The following is a 20,616-nucleotide window of genomic DNA, read 5'->3' on the forward strand; positions in this document are numbered from 1 at the left end:
CATTAAAGATTCATTTTTTTCTTACACATTGGATGTATCCTTGAAAAATTGGGTGTAAATTAGTTTTACAAATGAAATCATTTGAATTTGCTTTTTGAAGAAAATATGTGAAAAGAAAAAAAAAGGGACACCTGAGTGGCTCAGTCGGTTAAGGGTCTGCCTTCAGCTCAGATCATGATCCCCGGGTCCTGGGATCGAGTCCAGCATCGGGCTCCTTGCTCAGTGGGGAGCCTGCTTCTCCCTCTGCCTGCCACTCCCCCTGCTTGTGTTCCCTCTCTCGCTGTCTCTCTCTCTCTCTCTGACAAATAAATAAATAAAATCTTTAAAAAAGGAAAAAAGTAAAGAAAAAAGAAAAAGAATGCGGTGAATATCTTTTGTTATGCTAAAGATATGCCCTGCTCCAGTTTCTGTTTTAAATCTAATTATGCATATATTCTATTTTTTAAATGTGAGATATATAAAATATAAACAAACCAAGCAAGTTTAAATAAAGAATCCAATGGTAGATTGTATTTATAATGGGCTTTGGATTAATTTACATTAATGATTTCATTAGAATTAATTCCTAGTGTAGTAAAGTATTGAATATGGTTTTGAGGAAAGATTGAACTGGATAATGGCCTATGTAGACTTTATAACTGAGAAGTCAAGAATAATAAGTACAATCTTGGAATGATTATTCAAAAAAGCAATTCCAAGAAGGAATGTCTTATATTATGGAACAAGTTTTTAGTCATAAAATAAAGTTTATCAGCAGATAATCTTTATAGTGTCAGGGGCTTATAAAACATGGGTAATAGCACAGGCTGATAATCTCTTTCAGGCTTTCTCTGGGATTCCTGAACAAGAGCACTTAATGCAGAAGGTATAAAATGCCCGATACACAGCCCTGCTTACAGAGAATGTTTATTTAATTAATGTAATTAATGATATGTCTTATTTAGGAATTTATTTTAGTGTGAAAATTCTCAATTATATTTTCATATTTCCATTTTCTTTGAACTTCCTCAGTTTCCAGATCCTTTCAATTTCATGAGTTACTAATGCACTGATGTTCTGTAATATACTCACTTTTATCCAAAGGCATTACTGATTTATTAATAAGTCTCTTAAATAAAGTATTAATAGTTGCATGACACCAAGACCACCTATAATGACACTTTCATGGGCTAATGACTGAGCTCACCTTATAGAAGCCCCTTTAATCAGTCCTCGCTTCCTTCCCTGGGTTCTTTCTTTAGGACCCAGATGAACAGTGTTAGGCTCCAGGTAGTTTGGGGAATGAACAAAAGGGCAAATGGCAATGATATGTTCCTTAAGAAGGCTGCATTACTTTTGGGGGAAGTATTCAATTCATAAAGGTCACATCACTCAACACCTGCAAAAGATTTTGCTGTTTTTATTGACATTTCTAAATGTTCTGGGTAATTTGTCAACTTCTCATAACTTGTGTGTTCTTCATTACAATGTTTTCTTCAGGTTCACAGAAATGTGTAGAAGCTTTTTATTGTTTTTACTCTGTCTACAATTGGAATTCAGTGAGAGCATGCTCATTGGTACCAATGCTGAATTTTTTCTTTGGCCAAATTAGACATACTCCCTACTAAAACCGTGACTGAATAATGGGACTAACTGGAAATAAAACCAGAAAAAAAGAATAATATTGAGGGTGTATAATAAGATTTAAAAAAAAAAAAAAAAAAGCAAAATTTGGGGCACTTGGGTGGCTCAGTCAGTTAAATTGTTGCCTTTGGCTCAGGTCATGATCCCAGGGTCCTGGGATTGAGTCCCACATTGGCTCCCTGCTCCTTGCTTGGTGCGGAGCCTGCTTCTCCCTCTCCTTCTGCCACTCCCCCTACTTGTGCTCTCTCTCTCTCTAATAAATAAATAAAATCTTTAAAAAATAAATAAATAAATAAATAAATAAAGCAAAATTTAGTTGTTGACAAAGTGCAATATTTTCCCAGTATAGGAATTAAACAGTGAAATCATAGTGAATATGGAACCAATGACCATTTTTTTCAATAAAAAAATCTATTAATAATGCAGTTTTATTCAAGGATATGAAGTGTCACGTACTATATGAGTTATCTATTGTTGCATAAGAAAATACCTCAAAACTTTAGTAGCTTAAAACAGCAAACATTTATTATCTCACATTTTCTGTAGGTCAGGTACTTGATGGGTTGCTTAATTTTGTGTTTCTGGCTCAGAGTGTACAACGAAGTTCCAGTTAGGATGTCAGCCAGGGCTGCAGTCATCCGAAGGCTGGACTGGGGCCAGAAGATCCACTTCCAAGCTCTCACACGTGGATGTTGACAGTGGCCTCAGTTCATCCCCATGTGGGCCTCTCTATGGGACTTCTTAAATGTCCTTACTACACAGCAGCTGGCTTTCCCCAGAGTGAGCAGTCCAAGAGAGAGAGCAGCCAGGAAGCCACGGTGCCTTTTCTGACTTAGTTTCCCTATTTGCACAATGTCAATTCTGCATTTCCTCTATTCATTTGAAGTGAAAAGTAACTCCAGCCCACACTCAAGGATAGGGGAATTAGTCTTCACCTAACAATTCCATTTGGAAGAGAATGTCAAGGACTTTGTAAACATATTTTAAATGACCCCACACATTTACAACATTGCTGGAAAGTGGCTTAAATTTATTATTAAATTTATTATTAAATTTATTCCATCTTTTAATAGAAACCCAAAATTCTCTCCATAAGTCATTACCAGGGTTTAATTAGATTTCAGGCTAGGGTTCTCTCCAGTAGACTTGCCGCATCTCTGAAGCACTGAAAATTCTCAGACCCTCTGATTAGCACAGGTGGTCTGCATTTATATTCAGACAACTTTATACAATCCATTTTGTTTGACCAATCAATAAGACAACTCTCTCAGCAGTCAGGCCAGCTAGTAAATTAAATGCGCTTAAATTGAAAACCAAGTAGGGTTTTTTGTTGAATTTCATGTAAAAAATTTTGAAAAATGTTGATGAAAACTGTTTCTGTTACATGATATACTCTTTTTTCTTCCCTAAATGAAGAGAGGATGGCCATGTTCCTATCGCAGCTCAAGGTGCCAGCAGCAATGTTGGCTGCTCAAGCTCACGGGAGGCCTGGTCCACCAGGAAAGGATGGATTACCTGGGCCACCAGGAGACCCTGGACCCCAAGGTAAGTCTTCAAGTATAATATTTGTTTAGAACATGCTGATCACAGTTAAAGCAAATATATATGTATGTACATATATATGTGTATATATGTACACACATATATATATAATGATTAATATAGAATATCTTGTTCATATTTGACATTCTAGAAGTTGATTTTTAACTGTTATGACTTCAAGCTTAAAACTGGCTAATAATTACCTGCTACTCTAAATGTATTTTAATAATATTTGTTATAAGAATAACTGCAACAAGGGGCGCCTGAGTGGCTCAGTCATTAAGCGTCTGCCTTCGGCTCGGGTCATGATCTCAGGGTCCTGGGATCGAGCCCCGCATCGGGCTCCCTGCTCCGCGGGGAGTCTGCTTCTCTCTCTCCCACTCCCCCTGCTTGTGTTCCCTCTTTCACTGTGTCTCTCTCTGTCAAATAAATAAATAAAATCCTTAAAAAAAAAAAAAAGAATAACTGCAACAATAATGGCTTATATGTCATTATTTTGTGGGAATCAGGGTTGTTTATGCCTCCCTACTGATGTAATTTGACAACAACAAGAATCATCTTAGTATCTTGAAGAAGCTGAGGAGTATTAAGAGATGCCACTACAGTAGTGATTTAGGTCCAATAAAATTTTGAGAAATTTTAGAATCCTTCCCATATGGTTTCAAAAATGTTTAAAGCAAAACTTTACTTAAATTGGCAAAAAATTATTTTTCCACTGATGACAACTTGACAGAAGACATGATTTTGAGCATAGCTTGACTAAATTAAGCCAGCAAGGTCATTTTCTAGAAATCTGGTTAGCAATCAGCAGAGAAATCAAATAGACCCTGGTTTAGAGGACTCACAACTCTGACAAGGAACTCTTAAATCCAGTAAGTACATAGCATGAAAGATAAAACCAGAGCAACTCCTTTTCATGTGTTACCATTGAGGAGCTCAAGGGTCCTCCTTGAAATATCAAAAGTTTGTATAAAGGAGAAAACAGAGAGTGAACATTAAAATTGCAAGAGAATACATCCAAAATACTATCTATGAAGAGAATTATTTTTCTTTCACTAGTTCACTGTCCTTCCTATGAGCCTGGTTTTCCATAGGAAGTGCCCAAGTGACTGACAGGCCCTTCCTTCTCTGAGAGAAAAACTATCTCCAATCACAGGGTCTGTTAGAGTCTTACCCTTCAGTCACAGCTGACAAGGCTTTCGGTTTAGTTAGCACGATGTAGAACAACAGAAACATCATTCTAGTTCACCTAAACTAAACAGTATATTCTACCTTTCCCTGAGATCATAGAGAAGTTTGGCTGATAGTTGGAAGAAAATGTGTAGAAACGGGTGTAGCCTTCTGGGTGTACATGGTTGTGTAGAAGGTAGTTAATTATTATCTTCCATTAGTTGCGTCTGTTCTGAAATCAGAGTCTATGAATCTGGAGCAAAGAGCTTGAAGACGCATCTAAAGATGGATGATGCCTCAAACTATGTGAAGGATAAGAACTGTTAACACCAATAGCAGAAAAAAATATCTGCCGATGCTTCAAATAGCTGTTCAGAGAGGACAAGTACAGTGGGGAAATCAGGATTATCAAGGAAAATAGTTCTGCAACTGGAGACACCTGTCCATACAAACTCCAGGCTTCAAACTCCCTCCCCATGTAGGGAAGGCCCATCTGGAAGGCTTTCAGTCAGAGACAATGCCAAGACAGCCATGTTAGTGAAGCTTTTGGAAAAAGACTATTCACCACTCAATTTATCTTCCATTTTGTGAAAGATTTCTGTGGGATTTATCTATTTGCTTAAGAAATCTTCCAGACTACTTCTGCTCCTGATAAGACTTTTTGACCCAATTCTTGAATTGGAAAGACTTCCTTATATGATTTCCAACTTTTTAAAAACCAGTGTTTGGTAAAATTGACAAAGCTTGTGCTCACTCTGGCAGCATGACATATGTTAAAATTGACAAAACTTTAGTCCCGCCATGGAGTTTCTAACAGACGTGTCTTCGACTCCAGCTCAGTTAGCTGTCTCTTCAACTTTCATATGATAGCTCCTTTCTAGTATTTGTTAAATTTGCCAGAAAGGCCGTGGAAAAATAAAAACCTACATAAAATGGGGTCCATTTTTAAGGAATATTTGCCTGTACATGCTATGCTGATAAAGCCACCAAGCAATCTTGTTGTACAAAAGAAAACAAGAGGCTGCTATTTGATTTTTGGTGCCTCTCCAAGAGTTCACAAGTAATTGAAGGCTTTGTCTGTGGTAGAGAAATAGACAGGAAGTGTTCAGAAGATAAAGTTATGCATATAGGCTCCAAGTTTTGCTCTGCCTGACTTAAAAGTTTTCTCCAAAAGGAAAGAAACAAAATGCATATAAAACTGTTACCCTAGTGTCCATTGCAGACGTCAGATGCTGTTGGCTGAATTAGTCCTCTTCGTGACACAGCATGATTGAGTTTGAGAAAAGATTGAGGTGAGAAAAGCAGCACAGAAAGGGAAAGAAAGTGTGGGCACCGAGCCTGGCGCAGCATGTTCTGCCCACTCATTGATTCTGTTTGATGGTGGCTCATCTGCAATTTCTAAGAGACATTTTTTCCAGTGTTTATTAGGAAAGAAATCCACTTTCATTTAAAAAGTGGTCTGTATTGAAATGTGTACTATAGAAGGAGTCCTTTATTATCTTACTACCTTAAGAGCAGGACAGAAATTTAAAGGGGTCTCATAAGTTTCCTGTGCAATCCTGAGAAGCAGGAGACCTGCGGAGAGCGATGAGAACTTTGAAGCAAGACTAATATCAGCACTCAATCCTAGTTGAGAAAGGGAGGTACTGCTCCTACCAAGATTCTGACAATGAAAACTTGGATCCTCTTTCAGTGGCCTGGTCTTCTTTTGATGAAAATAGAAACCACTGTGATTCTGAGTTGAGACACTTCATTTGCATTTTCCCTGAAGTCCCAAAGGGGGTGATCGTTGTCTTTTTTAAATTCAAAAGCATTTCTAGACAACTTTATATTTTAACCATCCTGTGGGTTTCTGGTTATTGCCTTCCTTCTGCAGTGAGAGAACTTTCCTTGGTGTTCATTCCCACCTCGGATCTGCAGCGTAGGTTCCGATGGCTGGTGCAGCGGGGGTGAGCAGGAAGGTGCCACACTAGGATCAAAGAAGCCCAGTGACATGATGCAGCTGGGTTTCCATATATACATGAGCGAGGCGGATCTTCCCATCAGCCCTGATCCTCTTGGGCAAGTTTTATGAGAAAGAACTTTATTTAAACTGTTTTCAAACACAACTGATTCTCCAGCTCTGAAAATTCTGAAGAGCAGATGCTACGCTTGAAAGCCCTGTTTCAGAAAGAACCCCGCCCACAGAGTAGATGTGGAATTAGTAGCAGAAAACAGATCCAGTCATTCCATGTGTCCTCCATCCATTTTGAAAGGACATCATTGGGAATGGTGGTTCCTACTTTTGATTTTTAAAGTTTCGCTGTTATTGGTTTATAACGAAGAAAGCCTTCTGTTCTTTGTAAGCCAGTGCCCCATGTGACTGATATGGATCTGACCTGGCACACTGGTTAGTGGTAAGGGCCTTAGGAAACGGGAGGCATGTGTGTCCACCATGACTGAGGTGCATGGCAGCCCGTCAGTGGGCTGGGCCACAAGAGGCTGAACGACTTGTGATGTGTGCCGCACATCAGGACAGGAAGAACTGTCCCTCCCCAAATGCTGGAAACCCTCCTTTCATGGCCATTTGTATGCAGATAGATGCACTGAATTGCATTTTAAAAGTAAATCCCTGGGGTCAAAACAAATCTGTCTACAGAAAGTACATCCAGTCTGCCATCTAAAACACTCCAACAAGCACCAAGTTTCTTTAATGACTAGGACATTACTAGTCAGATGCTGTAGATTAGGACATCACTGTGGTTTTCTTTCCCCACCTAAGCTACAGGATATCAAACTGTCACCCTGCATCCTTATAGACCATAGAAATACGAGTCCATTGATGGGTAGACCTGCCTTTTATTCTTTTCCAAATTTCAAGACAGGCCTACCCGGAAGGGGTGAAAAGCTTAATTCTAGAAAATGGGAAAGCTTTTACTGATTTTATTAGCATTCTTATCTGAAGTTTTGTTGTGAAGCAATTATAAAATAAGACCCTATGGCTTTATGGCAGCCTTCCTAAGGAATTAGCTTGAGGCCTTATTAGGAAAATTGAGAGTAAAAGCTCTCATGTGCTTGTACAATTCAACAGCAATAGTAGATAGTTATTAACCTAATGAACTGAGAGCTTTGTACAAATAAATCATTACATTTGATAGGAAAAATGTAAATGTTACCCTATTCTGCAAATATGCGAATTACTGTTTCTTGTTTTGTGATACCATATGCACTGAAATCCACGTGGAATAATAAATTTTTGCCTTATATTAAAATCTGAGAACTGAATTTGAGTATGTAAGTTTTAGCAGATACCGTCTCCATTTGGAATTGTGTTACAGTCTTGTTAATCCACTTGGTAATCGAAAGTTCATACACGGTTTGCTTTTTTCTTTCTTCCTCATTTTTTAGCCTATGATCTCAAGCACTTACTGAGATAGCTTGAGGGTCAACGTTATAATTTTTCACAGTCGTTGGACCTGGTTGAACTATCAAATACACCTCATGTAACACATGTTATTTTACTGCAGAAATGTTTAAATAATGGAATTGGAAGGGTGCTTTCAAATGACCCTAAATATAAGCATTTTTCCTTATTGTTCACACAAGTTAAATGAAAGCCACTTATGTAAAAGAAATTCTGGTAATATTTTGAATTTGAATATGTATCAACTTCTGATATCATGCCACATGTTCAAACCACTATTGTCTCTAAAATCTAGGATTATATTGAATATCCGTAACAGTCTTCAAGTATAAATGTGTGAAAATTTCCCCCGGGATATACTTCCAATATGCACCTCAAAACATATTTCCTGAATGTATATGCTTTTTTCCCACTATTTTCATATTTATGATCAGGTCACGCCTCTAAAGTAAAAAAAAAATAATGGTGTGGTGATCCTATTGCTGATATTATTTTAATTATAAGGTATGTACTATATGGTCAAGTAAAAATGAAGACTGGCAACCCCAAAACTGATGTCTAATTCTCAACAATAATGGGAAATCATTTTTCTTACATTCTGCTCATAGAAAACATTAAAATTTCTTCTCTTATCATGTTCTGCAGTAATAACACACCTTTACAGAAAGGCACAACTAAGTCAGGACCTACTTCTCCTACTGAGGTGCTCTCCTGATTATCTCTGTTGGGTGTTTGCATGTTTCTGCATGACTGCTTTGTTCATTTTGGACGAGGTGTAGTCTTTAAGCTGCTGTTTAAATATGAAAAGTTGGAAATTAAACTCTATTTACCATCATCATGAAACTCTTAGAGCCACAAAGCCTTTTTATCAAACAGAATCTTACATGGATGCCAATATATAAAACACAGATCAAAAGTGTTATATGCTTTATATTTTTTTACTTGCAACTTTATCTCTTTTAAGTATCATTGACACACAATGTTACATTAGTTTCAGGTGTACAACATAGCGATTAACAAGTCTATGCATTATGCTGTCCTCACCAGGAGTGTAGCTCCCATCTGTCACCATACAACACTATTACAATATCACCAACTATATTCACTACGCTGTACCTTTTATTCCCGTGACTTATTCATTCCATAGCAGGAAGCCTGTATCTCTCACTCCCCTTCACCCATTTTCCCCATTCCCCCATCCCCTCTAGCAACCATCAGTTGGCTCTCTGTATTTGTAGGTCTGATTCTGCTTTTGTTTGTTTATTTATTCACTTGTTTTGTTTTTTAGATTCTACATATAAGTGAAGTCATATGGTATTTGTCTTTTTGCTTTTTAAAAGCAGAGATAAGGGCTCCCAGAGGCAGAAACTACTCTGCACTAGTCTAACTCATGTGACAACAAACATATTCAAGAATAAGAATGATTTTATCTTAAAATGTATACAGATCTTAGACCTAATTCATTTTGGCTAAAGGATCTTAAATTGATGAAGTGAGCTTAGATGAATCCCTCAACCTGCTTGCTTTCTAGCATTGTTACAGCACCTCGTCCTTTGGAGTTACGAACTGCCATGTTAAACCATGGCCTTGCTGGTTTAGCTTTCCTCGGAAGAGATGTAATGCTGATGTAGTCAGTGATTTGAACAAAGACCTGATTTGTCCTCTCCTGACTTCTGAAATGGATGGCTTTCCATATACTCACACTCTTGCTGTCATTTATTAAAATCATGAATTTTTGTTCCTTTCATTCCCTTTAATTCTTGGACTAAGGTCCAGATTCTTGTTGTCATATCATCTTGTCCTCATACTAAGCAGAACTCTGGCAGTATACTTCTTATATTTAGCCTGTATCTAGCGTCCAGTCAGAATTGAATTGAAGAGGGTTCACGCACCTTGTCATAGCTATTTGAAAGATGATATGAATGGTTGATTTGAGTTACTTAGGTATCATTTTTCAGGGTCAAAAAATCTCACTATCAATAGTTTGACTAGTTGGAGCTTTTATGGTAGCTGCATATTTCTAAGATCCTCATTGCATATTGCACCTAATCTGATATGTAAGCCTAATGTGATTATAATGCAAAACAGATAGCTAATATGCTGCTTATGTTAAGTGAAGGAGTAACATAAAATACATAGTATGGATTAAGAACATGATTCTTGCCCATGCTCTGTTGCCACAGAACACTCTTGTGTCTCTCTTTTTATGTATCTCTCATTTAGGCTACCGAGGACAGAAGGGAGAAAGAGGGGAGCCTGGAATTGGGCTTCCAGGGAGTCCGGGTCTTCCTGGGACTTCAGGTAATAGTGATATTATCTTCACAACACAAGCAAGCCTCTAAAACCAGGAACTGCACCTTCTCGCCTGTGGCCCTTATGTGTTGCTGCAGGTGAAGTTGAATGACCCATGTTGGTTGGAGTGAGGGAGGAAGAGCCATATGTGATCTGCATTCTGATGGGGATCTTTTATTTCATTAGCTCCGGGTTTGCCAGGCTCACCAGGTGCCCCAGGGCCCCAGGGCCCCCCAGGACCTAGTGGAAGATGTAATCCAGAAGATTGCCTCTATCATGCCCGTCAGCGGACAGGTGGGAAATAAACACACCTGGGGAAGACTTGACATTGAGCTATCTTAATACTCTCAAACCCTCATGATATATGGGTGGCTTTTTTTGGTTTTTGTTTTTGGTAAGCCAGACATTAAAAGCAACAGTTGGAATCCTATAATTGGGATAGCAGCATTTTCAGCTTTTCCCAAATTCATTCCATATGTTTTGCTTCACCATTACTATGATTTTTATTCAGGATCTTCTATGAACTAAGTAAGCAGATCTTGTCATTAGTTCTTCTTCAAGATGAAATTACATCTTATGATTTAGTAGGCTGATGGTGATGTACATTTTCTAGACTTATCAACTTGTATTTGGCCTTTGATTTCTGAATTTTAAAGTTTCAGACTTCAAGTTTTCTTGGAGTTTAAATTTACCATCATTGCTAAAAATTTCAACTTTTTTGACATAGTGCATTGCTCCTGCTCAATGTTTTTTGAAGACTTTTATAGCCGAAGATTTCTTATACCATCCTATGTCCATCCTGCTTATGCAGAGAAATAGATAGGCAATAAGAGCTTCACTTCATAACTCATTTTGGAAAAAAAAACCCAGGAGGCTATTTTATCAGGGAGCCCAAAACCCACCATAGCCAACGACTGAAATGATTTTGTTAATTCTGTATAATGAGCTCAGTTCAAAGCAATCACCACTGGCATGAATATGTGCTGCATGAAGAGGGGAACAAAGTCCAATTGTACAAGAGTCCCACAAGAAAAGCCCAACACTGCAGTGTCTTTGCTGAGTTTCTCATTTGGGAAACAGAAGGCAGTTTTCCCTAACAGGTGTTTGATGGTGGAGGCATCAAGCTGTCTTTGGTACCTTTGAAGCTTACATGGCCTACCAAGGTCTTGGGGTCCTGGTATCCATTATCCTTCTGGCTGGATCACTCTCCGATTTTAAGATAAGATCTGGCCATCAGAACAAAGGATGGGATGTGTAGCAACTGGGAAAGAGACCCCTTGATCTAGAAGATGAAGGTGTGGTGCCTGTAGATGCGTCTTGAGGAGGTGAAGCCCAACAGCTCTTATGGAGAAACAGTATTCCCGAGAAACAGGGCAGCCAAGGAAAGCCACGGGACCGGATATGCAAGTAGCGCTCAGACCAAAGAGTTAGCACTAACTTCAGGGGAAAAAACAGGCACTGTGAAGACTGCGTCCTCTGAAAGGGAACGAAAGTACAGTGATCACCAACCCAGTTGCTTACTACGGTATTTTTATTGCCTAGCTGTACGTTATTTTGAGAGGGTGAAAACAACTGACTTTCTAGAACACTGGGCACGAGGATGTTGCTGAAATCTAAGCAGTGGGTCCCACAGATGCGGTGAGTGTGCGGCCCAGAGCCCTCCTGCCGGAAATGAGGAGGCCCCACCTCTTCAAAGAGCAGTGCAGATTCCAATTTGGCTAGACCAGGCTACGATGGTTGCTTTTCTTTGTTCATTGGAAAACGGGATTTGGAAAGACAAGCCCACTGGAATTGGAACAAGCTGTGAACAGAGTTGTGTAGGGTTGTGTGTGCTTTTGTTCAAAGGCACCCATGATTTGAGCTGGTTTTCATTAGAGATGAACGAACTGCTGGTCAGGTGTTGTCAACGTGGCTGTGTGCACGCACAACCGTTTAGTTATTTCATATTGAATAATGCTGTATATTTCAATTCCAAGTTTGTTTCTTTTATTCTCTAAAGTTATTGTATTTATTTCCAATGTTTTAAACTTTAAATTGATTTTCTTCTTCAGTTTTCCTTCTTGTGCAATACCTACCACGGTGCTGTGTTTTGGATTCCACGATCGGAATATGCATATGCATTTTCTTAGTAAAATGATAAATTATCCCTCCCAGAAGTGTACAGAGATCCAAAATCTGGTGCTATGTGTATATCTTGAGCTTTTAATTTGTTGAACTTTAATTTTTTGAATTTTCTGAAAGCTTACAACTCATCTGCCACTCCTTAATTTACTTGAACTTATCACGACGCTATACATTTTGTATGTTTTCAAGGATTATTTTTTCATATTAATTAGTAGGTTGTTTATCCTTTTGCCTCTTTGCTAACCCGGAAGTACTTATTTTAGCATGTTCATGTTCTCGTGAACATTTTTGCTGCTGGTGATCAGTGTATTTTTCCTTGTTTTCTTTGAGTCTTATATATCCATAAAAAGACTCCATTTATTTTCTCGTTTTATAACTTATGTTCATTTTAATTCCACAGATTATGTCATGCATCCTTTCTTACAAATTGTATATTTAGGAACCTTTCTTTGTCTAAATTCCATTAATTGCTGGGCTGGTTTATTCCTGTTCCAAGAATTTGGATTTATTCAGGTGATTTAAGGGGCATGGGGAATGTCACGTTCTATGATGCATATGACAAAATAGAGCTCATTGATTCAAGCTCATCTGTTATAACTGACATATATGACTTAATCTACCTTTGGCATAAGTAGAAAAATGGGACTGTGTCCACATGGAATGAGCTCTTCTCACCCTGCTTAACATTTACCTTCCAACATTTGCTCTTGTCTCACATGATCTGCAGCCAACAGCAATGAGAAAGCCTGGGCCCAGCTAACACAACACCAAATAAAGTGGACATTTGGCAGTTGCCTAATTCCCTTACTATCAAGGAAGTGGATAATTAAGGCCCCGAAGTAGGGTGGGAAATTTTCCCCTCCATAATTTGGTGGTGGCAAACTCTGTGGTATCATTTTATTCCATTCCGAAGCATTTGTTTACTTTCAGATAGACGTCAGTAGCGTCCACAGCAGGGAAGAAGAATTATCAAATTTCCTGAATTCTCTCTTATTTGGACTCCAGAATAATTACAGGCCATGATGACAATTAGTAATTAAAACGGGGTTTGCCCTATATAAGTATGTTTGGATTCCAGTCTAACAATTTGTACCAAGATCAGTTAACACTTTCAGATAGAAATCTTTCTATGCAAAGAATAAGATATGACTTCAATTAATATTCATAGCCTTTAGAATCTAAAGAAGAAGGAAGAATAATTCATGAGTTTGTTCATTGTTCTTTCCTGTTGAAGACATTAACCACTTCTTCCTGACCGTAAGAGAAACACTACCAGTCTTAAACTTTGAAATTTTTCACTATGTGATCACAGTAATTTAATTAATAACTTTAAAGTAACCCCATACGCTATTTCTATATTTCATGACATTAGTGAAACTAAAAATTTTGTCACTTACAGAGCTTAAGTAATTACCTTAAGATTTGTTGTAAAAATGTCATTTGGTGTTTGGATTATAAAATATTTTTTATGAATATGTTTTAGGAGTTAAGTAAGACTTAGTCTTTCTCATCTGAGAACCTGTGATATACCTCCTTTTGTCCACAAGATGGTGTATAAAGCAATTTGAATCAGAAGAACTGAACAGACTTGCAGAAATACAAGGCTAGAAACAGTTTAGTGGACAACTAAATCAGACCCTTGCCTTTGCACTTATTTTATTTTTTTTACTTTTGTAAATAATTTCTTATTAATTTGTGTTTTGTTAATTTGTTTTAATTTATGTTCTTCCTCATTTTAAGTATCTTAAAAGACGAAGAAGGCACAATAACCTGTGATTCCTTGGCTGTTTCCATTTTATTTCTTAAGTGGATTTACATACCTGCTTAACTTGCAACTTTGCTATTGGTAACTTTAGATTGTATACTACCCTCATATTTTGGTGATTAACATGAAAACACTTAAGTATTCATCCTACTTTTTAGACAGGACACTCTCTTTTGATGGACAAGTAAAAAGCATTTAGCTTATCTCAAGAAGTAGACCATTTATAAAATTACACAATGTCTAAATCTCCATAATGTTCAAAGTACTTAAAATTTTTAAATTTAAAAATTAGATTTCTATGATGTTTCTATTTTCTAGAAATATATCACTATTTACAAAAATAAAAGATAAGGAACACTGTTTTTCAAATTACTATTTTAATTTTGCTCACAGAGGTAGTAATACCCTGAGATTGAGAATTTCTAGGTTAAATTATATTCTCCAGTCTTTTCAATGAATTCTCAGAATCATTTTGCAGATTGGTTCATTGCTTTTCTTCTTTTTTTTTTTTTTTCCACATTTGCCTGTGTTCCCTTTCTTAAGACACATCAGTGTTTATTGTTCTTTCTTCCCAATGTTCTTTCTTCCCAATGTTCTTTCTTAGAACTTTAGTGTTGAGGGACACACACCCTCTCCCCCCCCCCCCCTTTTTTTTTTACCCTTTCCTCTCACAGACTACACAGGCTTCTAGGAGGAGAAAATGAAGAAAAGAACTGAATTTCTACCTTTTATGCCTCAGTACTTCTAAGTGACTCAGCCCATTGAATTCATTTACTAGTTGCCTGGCAGTGGTAGCATGATTTCTGTTAATTTTCTTTAATTACTAGGAGACTCAGGAAACAAGACAAATGGATGTTTTCAGTTTTACTGTGTTGGGTAGCTGGAGTCATAATCCAGACATTTTTCTCAACAAAATCATGCCAGACTAACTGGTCAGTTTAAACTGAATGAAGAACCTGAGCACAGAGAAAGCTCACTCAGACAAGCAGACCCAGAAGAGCAAAAACTTACCTCAAAGATAAGACAGGCTTATAAAACCAAAGCCAAGTCTAAGAAAATCTAAATGGAAAACATTTCATGTTCACATAATATAGTAAAGAGTGATACATGGTACAACTCAAGGAGTCAGCCACTTACTTCATGAATTTGTCAAAAATGAATACTAATAAAGTAGGAGATTTCATTAAACTTATGGGGTAGTTCAATAAGAATTAAGTTCATCAGAAGGGTGTGTGTCATTTGACCATAATAAGCTTATGGGTGTAAAGATGCTAATTAATTTACAATTTTTCATTTTACTGTATTATTTAAAGTATATTTTAGGGATAAATATTTTTCAGTGTATTGATGTATTTAAATTCAGATTGTTTTATGGCATATTTTATAACTATTTATTTTTAAAATAACATTTAGGTTATATTTTTTCCCCATTTTGTTGTGCTCTACCTTACCTCATCCAACTATTTAAGATTTCGTTTGACATAATCAAGTTAAGTGGAATGGCACTAGTTTTATTCCAAATCTCACTTGGATATAATGCTTTGAGGCCTTGATTCCTATATGTCCATGATACATAATAAGCTTTTCGCTTATCTTAGCAATAAAGGATTTGACCCTAAATCAGGGAATTCTAAGGTGCAGTTATTAACACCATTTCTACTCTCTACCATTTCACCATTTCTCATGACTGAAGCTCCACACTTAGCTCCATTCTTGTAGGTCTCAGCCACAAAGATGCCCCCAAAGCACTCGCATACCAAACGCGAGCCACACAGATGTCCAGGAAACCTGTAACTTGGACTATTGCAGGTTTCATGTTTATACCATGCTGGAGATTATGCTTTTGCTTGTCACAGGAATCAGTGCTTAGCTCATAATAGTTAAGTTTATTACCCATCTCCCTGGCAGCTCATAAAAAGCCTCGTCTGATGATTGTGGACAAGAATTACAAGCAGAAACAAAAGTCAGAGAACAATCCATCCTTTGCAACTTTTGTCACACAAAAGTGATCTCCTCACTAAAATCATTTAAGACTCATTGGTATAGAGGGGCCTGAGCAAGATAAGAAATATCACAGTTAACTTTTCTCATAAATGTAAGCTCTTACATCATTAATGATAAGGCAATAGGCAATAAGAAGTTAAATACATAGCATGTTTCCTTAACAGAAATTAATCACATCAAAACATGCCCGTGGATTTACATGTCTGTTTAGACTGGGAAATGATTTACATAGGTCTTAACTATTCTCATCTTCAGGTCTCCTTGTGATATAGTATATTAACCAGGTGTTCTCTAAGGAATATTCTCAAGTCTTTTCACACACAGATCTTCAACATGGAGGCCAAAGACAAATGCAAATAAATCTTAAAAAGAAAGATAGTTTCGTGGAGCCAGTTTCCCTCATTTGTTCTCTCTCTAGTTAGTCTTAGAAAACTTGCTGGAGTCAAGAGTAAGATGTGGAAGCATGTTAAGGAGAAAGTTAATATGGATTGCCATTTACGAAGACTAAAAATAATATCAGCTCTTTCTGATAATATACCTCTTTCTGATAACTGGATCTGACAAATAGATTACACTTCCCCTAGTTAATCATTTAAAGAGCATTTGAGCATGTGTATTTATAGTCCTACATTGTAATGATTAACATTGTGATTTAATATTTACTGAACCATATGCACTTAATACCACCCTCCCAGATCACAAGCTCACTGAAAAGGGTTAAGTACACAAATGAAAAAGATTTGCTTTACTCAATGGAAAAAAAAGGACCTATATTTATTGATCCTATATTTACTGACCTATATTTACTGAGCACAAATATTCTTTATTAAAGATATTTAAAACCATTTATGTCCATTGCAAAATTTGTAAATGGCAGAATCACTAGCTTGCTAGTATTTTTTTTCTCATTAGTACTTTTTCACTCCTTTTGCCAGGGCTAACAGAAAAAAGCAACTTTCTTGATATTTGGTATGATTTTATGTATTTTTAGTGATCTTCTCCCTAAAATGGCTTATTTGTAAACTCATAGATATTATATGCCAGAAACACTGTCGTAGCCAAAAAAAATCAAAAAATAGAGATGATCTTCTAAAGCAGGGAGTCTAGCTTATTTCAGGTGGCAAATCAGATTTTACTAATGATGTTTAAGAATAGCAATTTTCATTTAGACAGTTTGACATAGAAAGTGTCTATAATCAAATCAATCATGTAACTGATATGACTACTAGTTCATACTCTTCTGCTAGACAGAAGTCAATTATCCCAAACCATGCCAGTGAATTTGTGTGCTCAGTCAACCTTGGAAGTGATTTCCATAGTTCTTAACCAACCTGTCAGATATTTGGGATGAAAATCATATCATAATGCCATAGAAGCACTGACTAGTGATCATTTGTCCTTGAGTAATATGCCAGTTTCTAACCAACCTTAATTATTCACACACTGTTCTCTCAGTGAGTGCTCTAGGTAGCACTTCACCCAACTTTTAAAAATATCTCAAAGAGGTTTTGAACTTTCTGTTCTGCTAGAGAGAGAGTTGGCTTAATTAAATATTTATCAACTCTTTCACTGGAGAGGATTTGTTGGATGCTTTTCTTTGCAATTTCTCAGCCAAGTATTTACGGCTTCTGTAAACTACTTCACTTAACTGGATTTACAGTGGATTGTCCCCACCATTTGGAATGTACTAGTTTTGCATAATCTGTTTGTAAGTGGTTGTTTCCAATATTGCATATGGTATCCATGGGGCTTGTTGTACAGCCTTTTGTATATCAGGTTTGTAAAACAGCTGGATGAACTGTTCTTTGAAATTTTATTTTTTAAAAATTTTCTTCTGAATACAATATTATAGAACTGGGAAATGTATTTATTTGGTTATCTAATTTTTCTTGTGTTGTATTTGATTATGTCACTCCCATTAAAATAAAACCATCTTTGTGGAAAGACAAGGCCATTTCTTTGCATTTATTTGGTTAAGTGTTGCAGTACCTAAAAAGGTTTGCCATTTATATAAAGATCATTTTAAGTAGTTAGAACGGATGTCTCTATTTCCAAAAATTATCTATTCCACATGAAGGAAAACATCCTTTTCAGTGTGTGTAAATGGCATTCATTTATGCAGCCAAGTTGGAATCATTCTCCTGAAGCACAATCCATGCTCAAAGCACAGAACTAGATGCTCTGAGAAGTTTTAAAGAAATCCAGATGCAGGGAGAGGGGAGGAGTGCCTGGATGGCTCCTTCGGTAGAGTATGCGACTCTTGATCTTGGGTCATGAGTTCAAGCCCCATGTTGGGTGTGGAGATTACTTAAATAAATAAATAAATCTTTTTAAAAACTTAAAGAAATCCAAATACAAATTAAATAATGATTGATTTAGCCAAACAAATAGGGCTAAAATTTTTAAATGTATAGCAAGTACACAAAAGTAAAATTGGTATCAAAGATCCTATTAGGGCTCACACCCCCTTGATTTGAGATAACTGAATTCCATAAACCAACTGGAGATATTGACTGTTTTGAGCACTGTGCCATCCCCCTGGGAGAAGTTACTGTGACATAAAATTAATATATTAAGTCTGATCAATAGTTGATACAGATGTCAATAAAATAGCCAGTCAATGTGACTATGTAAATAGTAAGAAAGTGCTTGAGTGGTCAGGCAATACCTATCCTATCGATAAGAATACAGTGCTTTAGCTGAACTGTCATAAAATGTCTACGAAAAATGGTGGAAAATGGTGAAACATAAATCATTTTTGCAGCAGTGAAGTTCTGACTAGGAAGGTGCTAACCATTGACACAAAAGCGGTGGTTCCTAACCTAGAAACCAAGTCTGAAATGAAGTCTGAAATAGTCTGCCAACATGTTTGTACAGATGCACTCATGTGTTTTCCTGGGATGATGGCCCCATAGCTTTCATTAAAATTTCGAAAAGGTCCTTGAAGCTCTCCTGCACGCTGCACACGTACACACAAAGAACCTCTATCCCCAGGGTAACACCCCCTAGGGAACAGGAAGGGTTTTTTTTTAAATTTCTCCATAGAGAAAAAGCACTACTATTATAAACATGCCTATAGAAATACCAGTAACTGGAAATTTTTCAATGTATCTAAATAAGTTCAGTGACTTCATTGAACATGATTATTTATAAGAAAACATACAAGAGATTAAGAAACCATATTTATTTCTTCTTTGGTACAACCAGGGATGTTACCTCAAACCTTGAAAATAAATAACCTCATTAAAACTTATGAATGTCAGGATATTAAAATTCCTTCTTTGCTTCACAAAGAAGAGCTCAAAACATTAATGGGTTTGGGATACAGTACAGTTCAACAAAAATCCAGGCTGACTACAAAAACCAACACGTGACGTAAAGAAATCATTGCAGACGGCTCCCGAGAGGACACACTGCCGGGCATTTTAAGCACCAGTTCTAGTGACTACAGTGAGGTTTCTTCCTCACTGGTCTGATAATCCTCTGTATAACCGAAACAGTAATCTGAGAACATCTAAATAAAAAAGGAAAAGAACTACTCCAGCTAAGGAAAACCAAACAGTTGTCCTTCTTTATTGGCACAGTGGCCCACGACGGGTCACACATGTACGGCGCGCTACAGTTCAACATCCCGGGAATAGGATTATAAATTTATTTAAAGGGAGGGTTTTGGGGTTTTGTTTTTGTTTTTATCTGATGACTCTCCTGTCTCCCCTCCAGGGGCAAAGCAAGAGGATTTATTGAATAGCACCATTGTTTTAAATCTGTCATTAAGACTTATGTAATAACGTTGATGGTAATGCATCGTTTCTTGCCTCGGCTTTGGTGGTGTTTCTCCTCCACGCTCCTTTGCCAGGCATGGTTTATGCAGATAGCCACGTGGCACTAAGCTTTTCACTGATCGGGCCCTTTGCTAAATGCCCGTTGCCCAGCCTGCAGGGTGCAGGAGGCTGGCTCGCAAAACCCAGGAGGGCCAGGAGGGCCCGGGGGACCAGGTACCCCGGGAATTCCTGCCACCCCTGGGGGGCCTCGCTCTCCATCCCGGCCATTCCTCCCGTAGCTGGCAGGACCTGGTTCACCTGAAACACAAACGATTGCACATGTGAACAGGAGAACCCCGAAGGCTGTGAGCTGGCCGAAGGCCCCCGGACTCCCTCCCCCAGCCCAGCGGGGTGCACACAGGGCCTTAGTAAGTGCTTTTGGAAATGACAGATGAAGATCGATGATGATGATGATGATAAAATTTCTTCGCTGGACTTGGGTTTCTTAGAAATTAAAAACGGAAGGAGGCCTCAGCATCTCCAGTACGGTAGCCTCTAGCCGCAAATGTCTATTGAGCACTGAAATGTGGCTAAGTCAAATTGGGATGAAGTGTAAGAGTGTAAAACAGACCTGGACTTTGAAAAATTAAAATATATTTCATTAATAATTTTTGTTCTTATTACATGATAAAATGATAATATTTTGGTCGCAATGGGTTAAACTGTATTATTAAAATTAATTTCACCTGATTCTTTTGACGTTGATAATGTGGCTACTAGCAGATTTAAAAGTATGCACACAACTCTCCTTGTGGCTCACACTGTATTTCTCCAGTGGCATCGTCCCTAACAGGTGATGTGTCTCCAGACAGGGAGTCCAAGTATAGCTCAGTGGTTGGAAGCATAGGATTTAGAGACAGATAGCTCTAAGT

General features: G+C 37.5%; 2 protein-coding genes across 2 annotated transcripts in view; one reads left to right on the forward strand and one right to left on the reverse strand.

Moving 5' to 3' along the window:
* The window catches only part of COL19A1 (collagen type XIX alpha 1 chain), a 321,624-nt gene extending 309,433 nt beyond the window's left edge, over positions 1-12,191 (forward strand). Inside the window, exons 49-51 of the mRNA XM_034990815.1 lie at positions 3,040-3,168; positions 9,962-10,039; positions 10,217-12,191. Coding sequence (XP_034846706.1) covers positions 3,040-3,168; positions 9,962-10,039; positions 10,217-10,335 — 326 coding nt within the window. The 3' untranslated portion in view covers positions 10,336-12,191. The remainder of the gene's footprint in view (positions 1-3,039; positions 3,169-9,961; positions 10,040-10,216) is intronic.
* Positions 12,192-19,092: 6,901 nt separating this feature from the next.
* COL9A1 (collagen type IX alpha 1 chain) overlaps positions 19,093-20,616 on the reverse strand; it is an 87,040-nt gene continuing 85,516 nt past the window's right edge. Inside the window, exon 38 of the mRNA XM_034990906.1 lies at positions 19,093-20,002. Coding sequence (XP_034846797.1) covers positions 19,818-20,002 — 185 coding nt within the window. The 3' untranslated portion in view covers positions 19,093-19,817. The remainder of the gene's footprint in view (positions 20,003-20,616) is intronic.

Source organism: Mirounga leonina, unplaced genomic scaffold (genome assembly GCF_011800145.1).
Source record: "Mirounga leonina isolate KUSES-001 unplaced genomic scaffold, KU_Mleo_1.0 Mir_53, whole genome shotgun sequence".
NCBI classification, from domain to species: Eukaryota; Metazoa; Chordata; class Mammalia; order Carnivora; family Phocidae; genus Mirounga; species Mirounga leonina.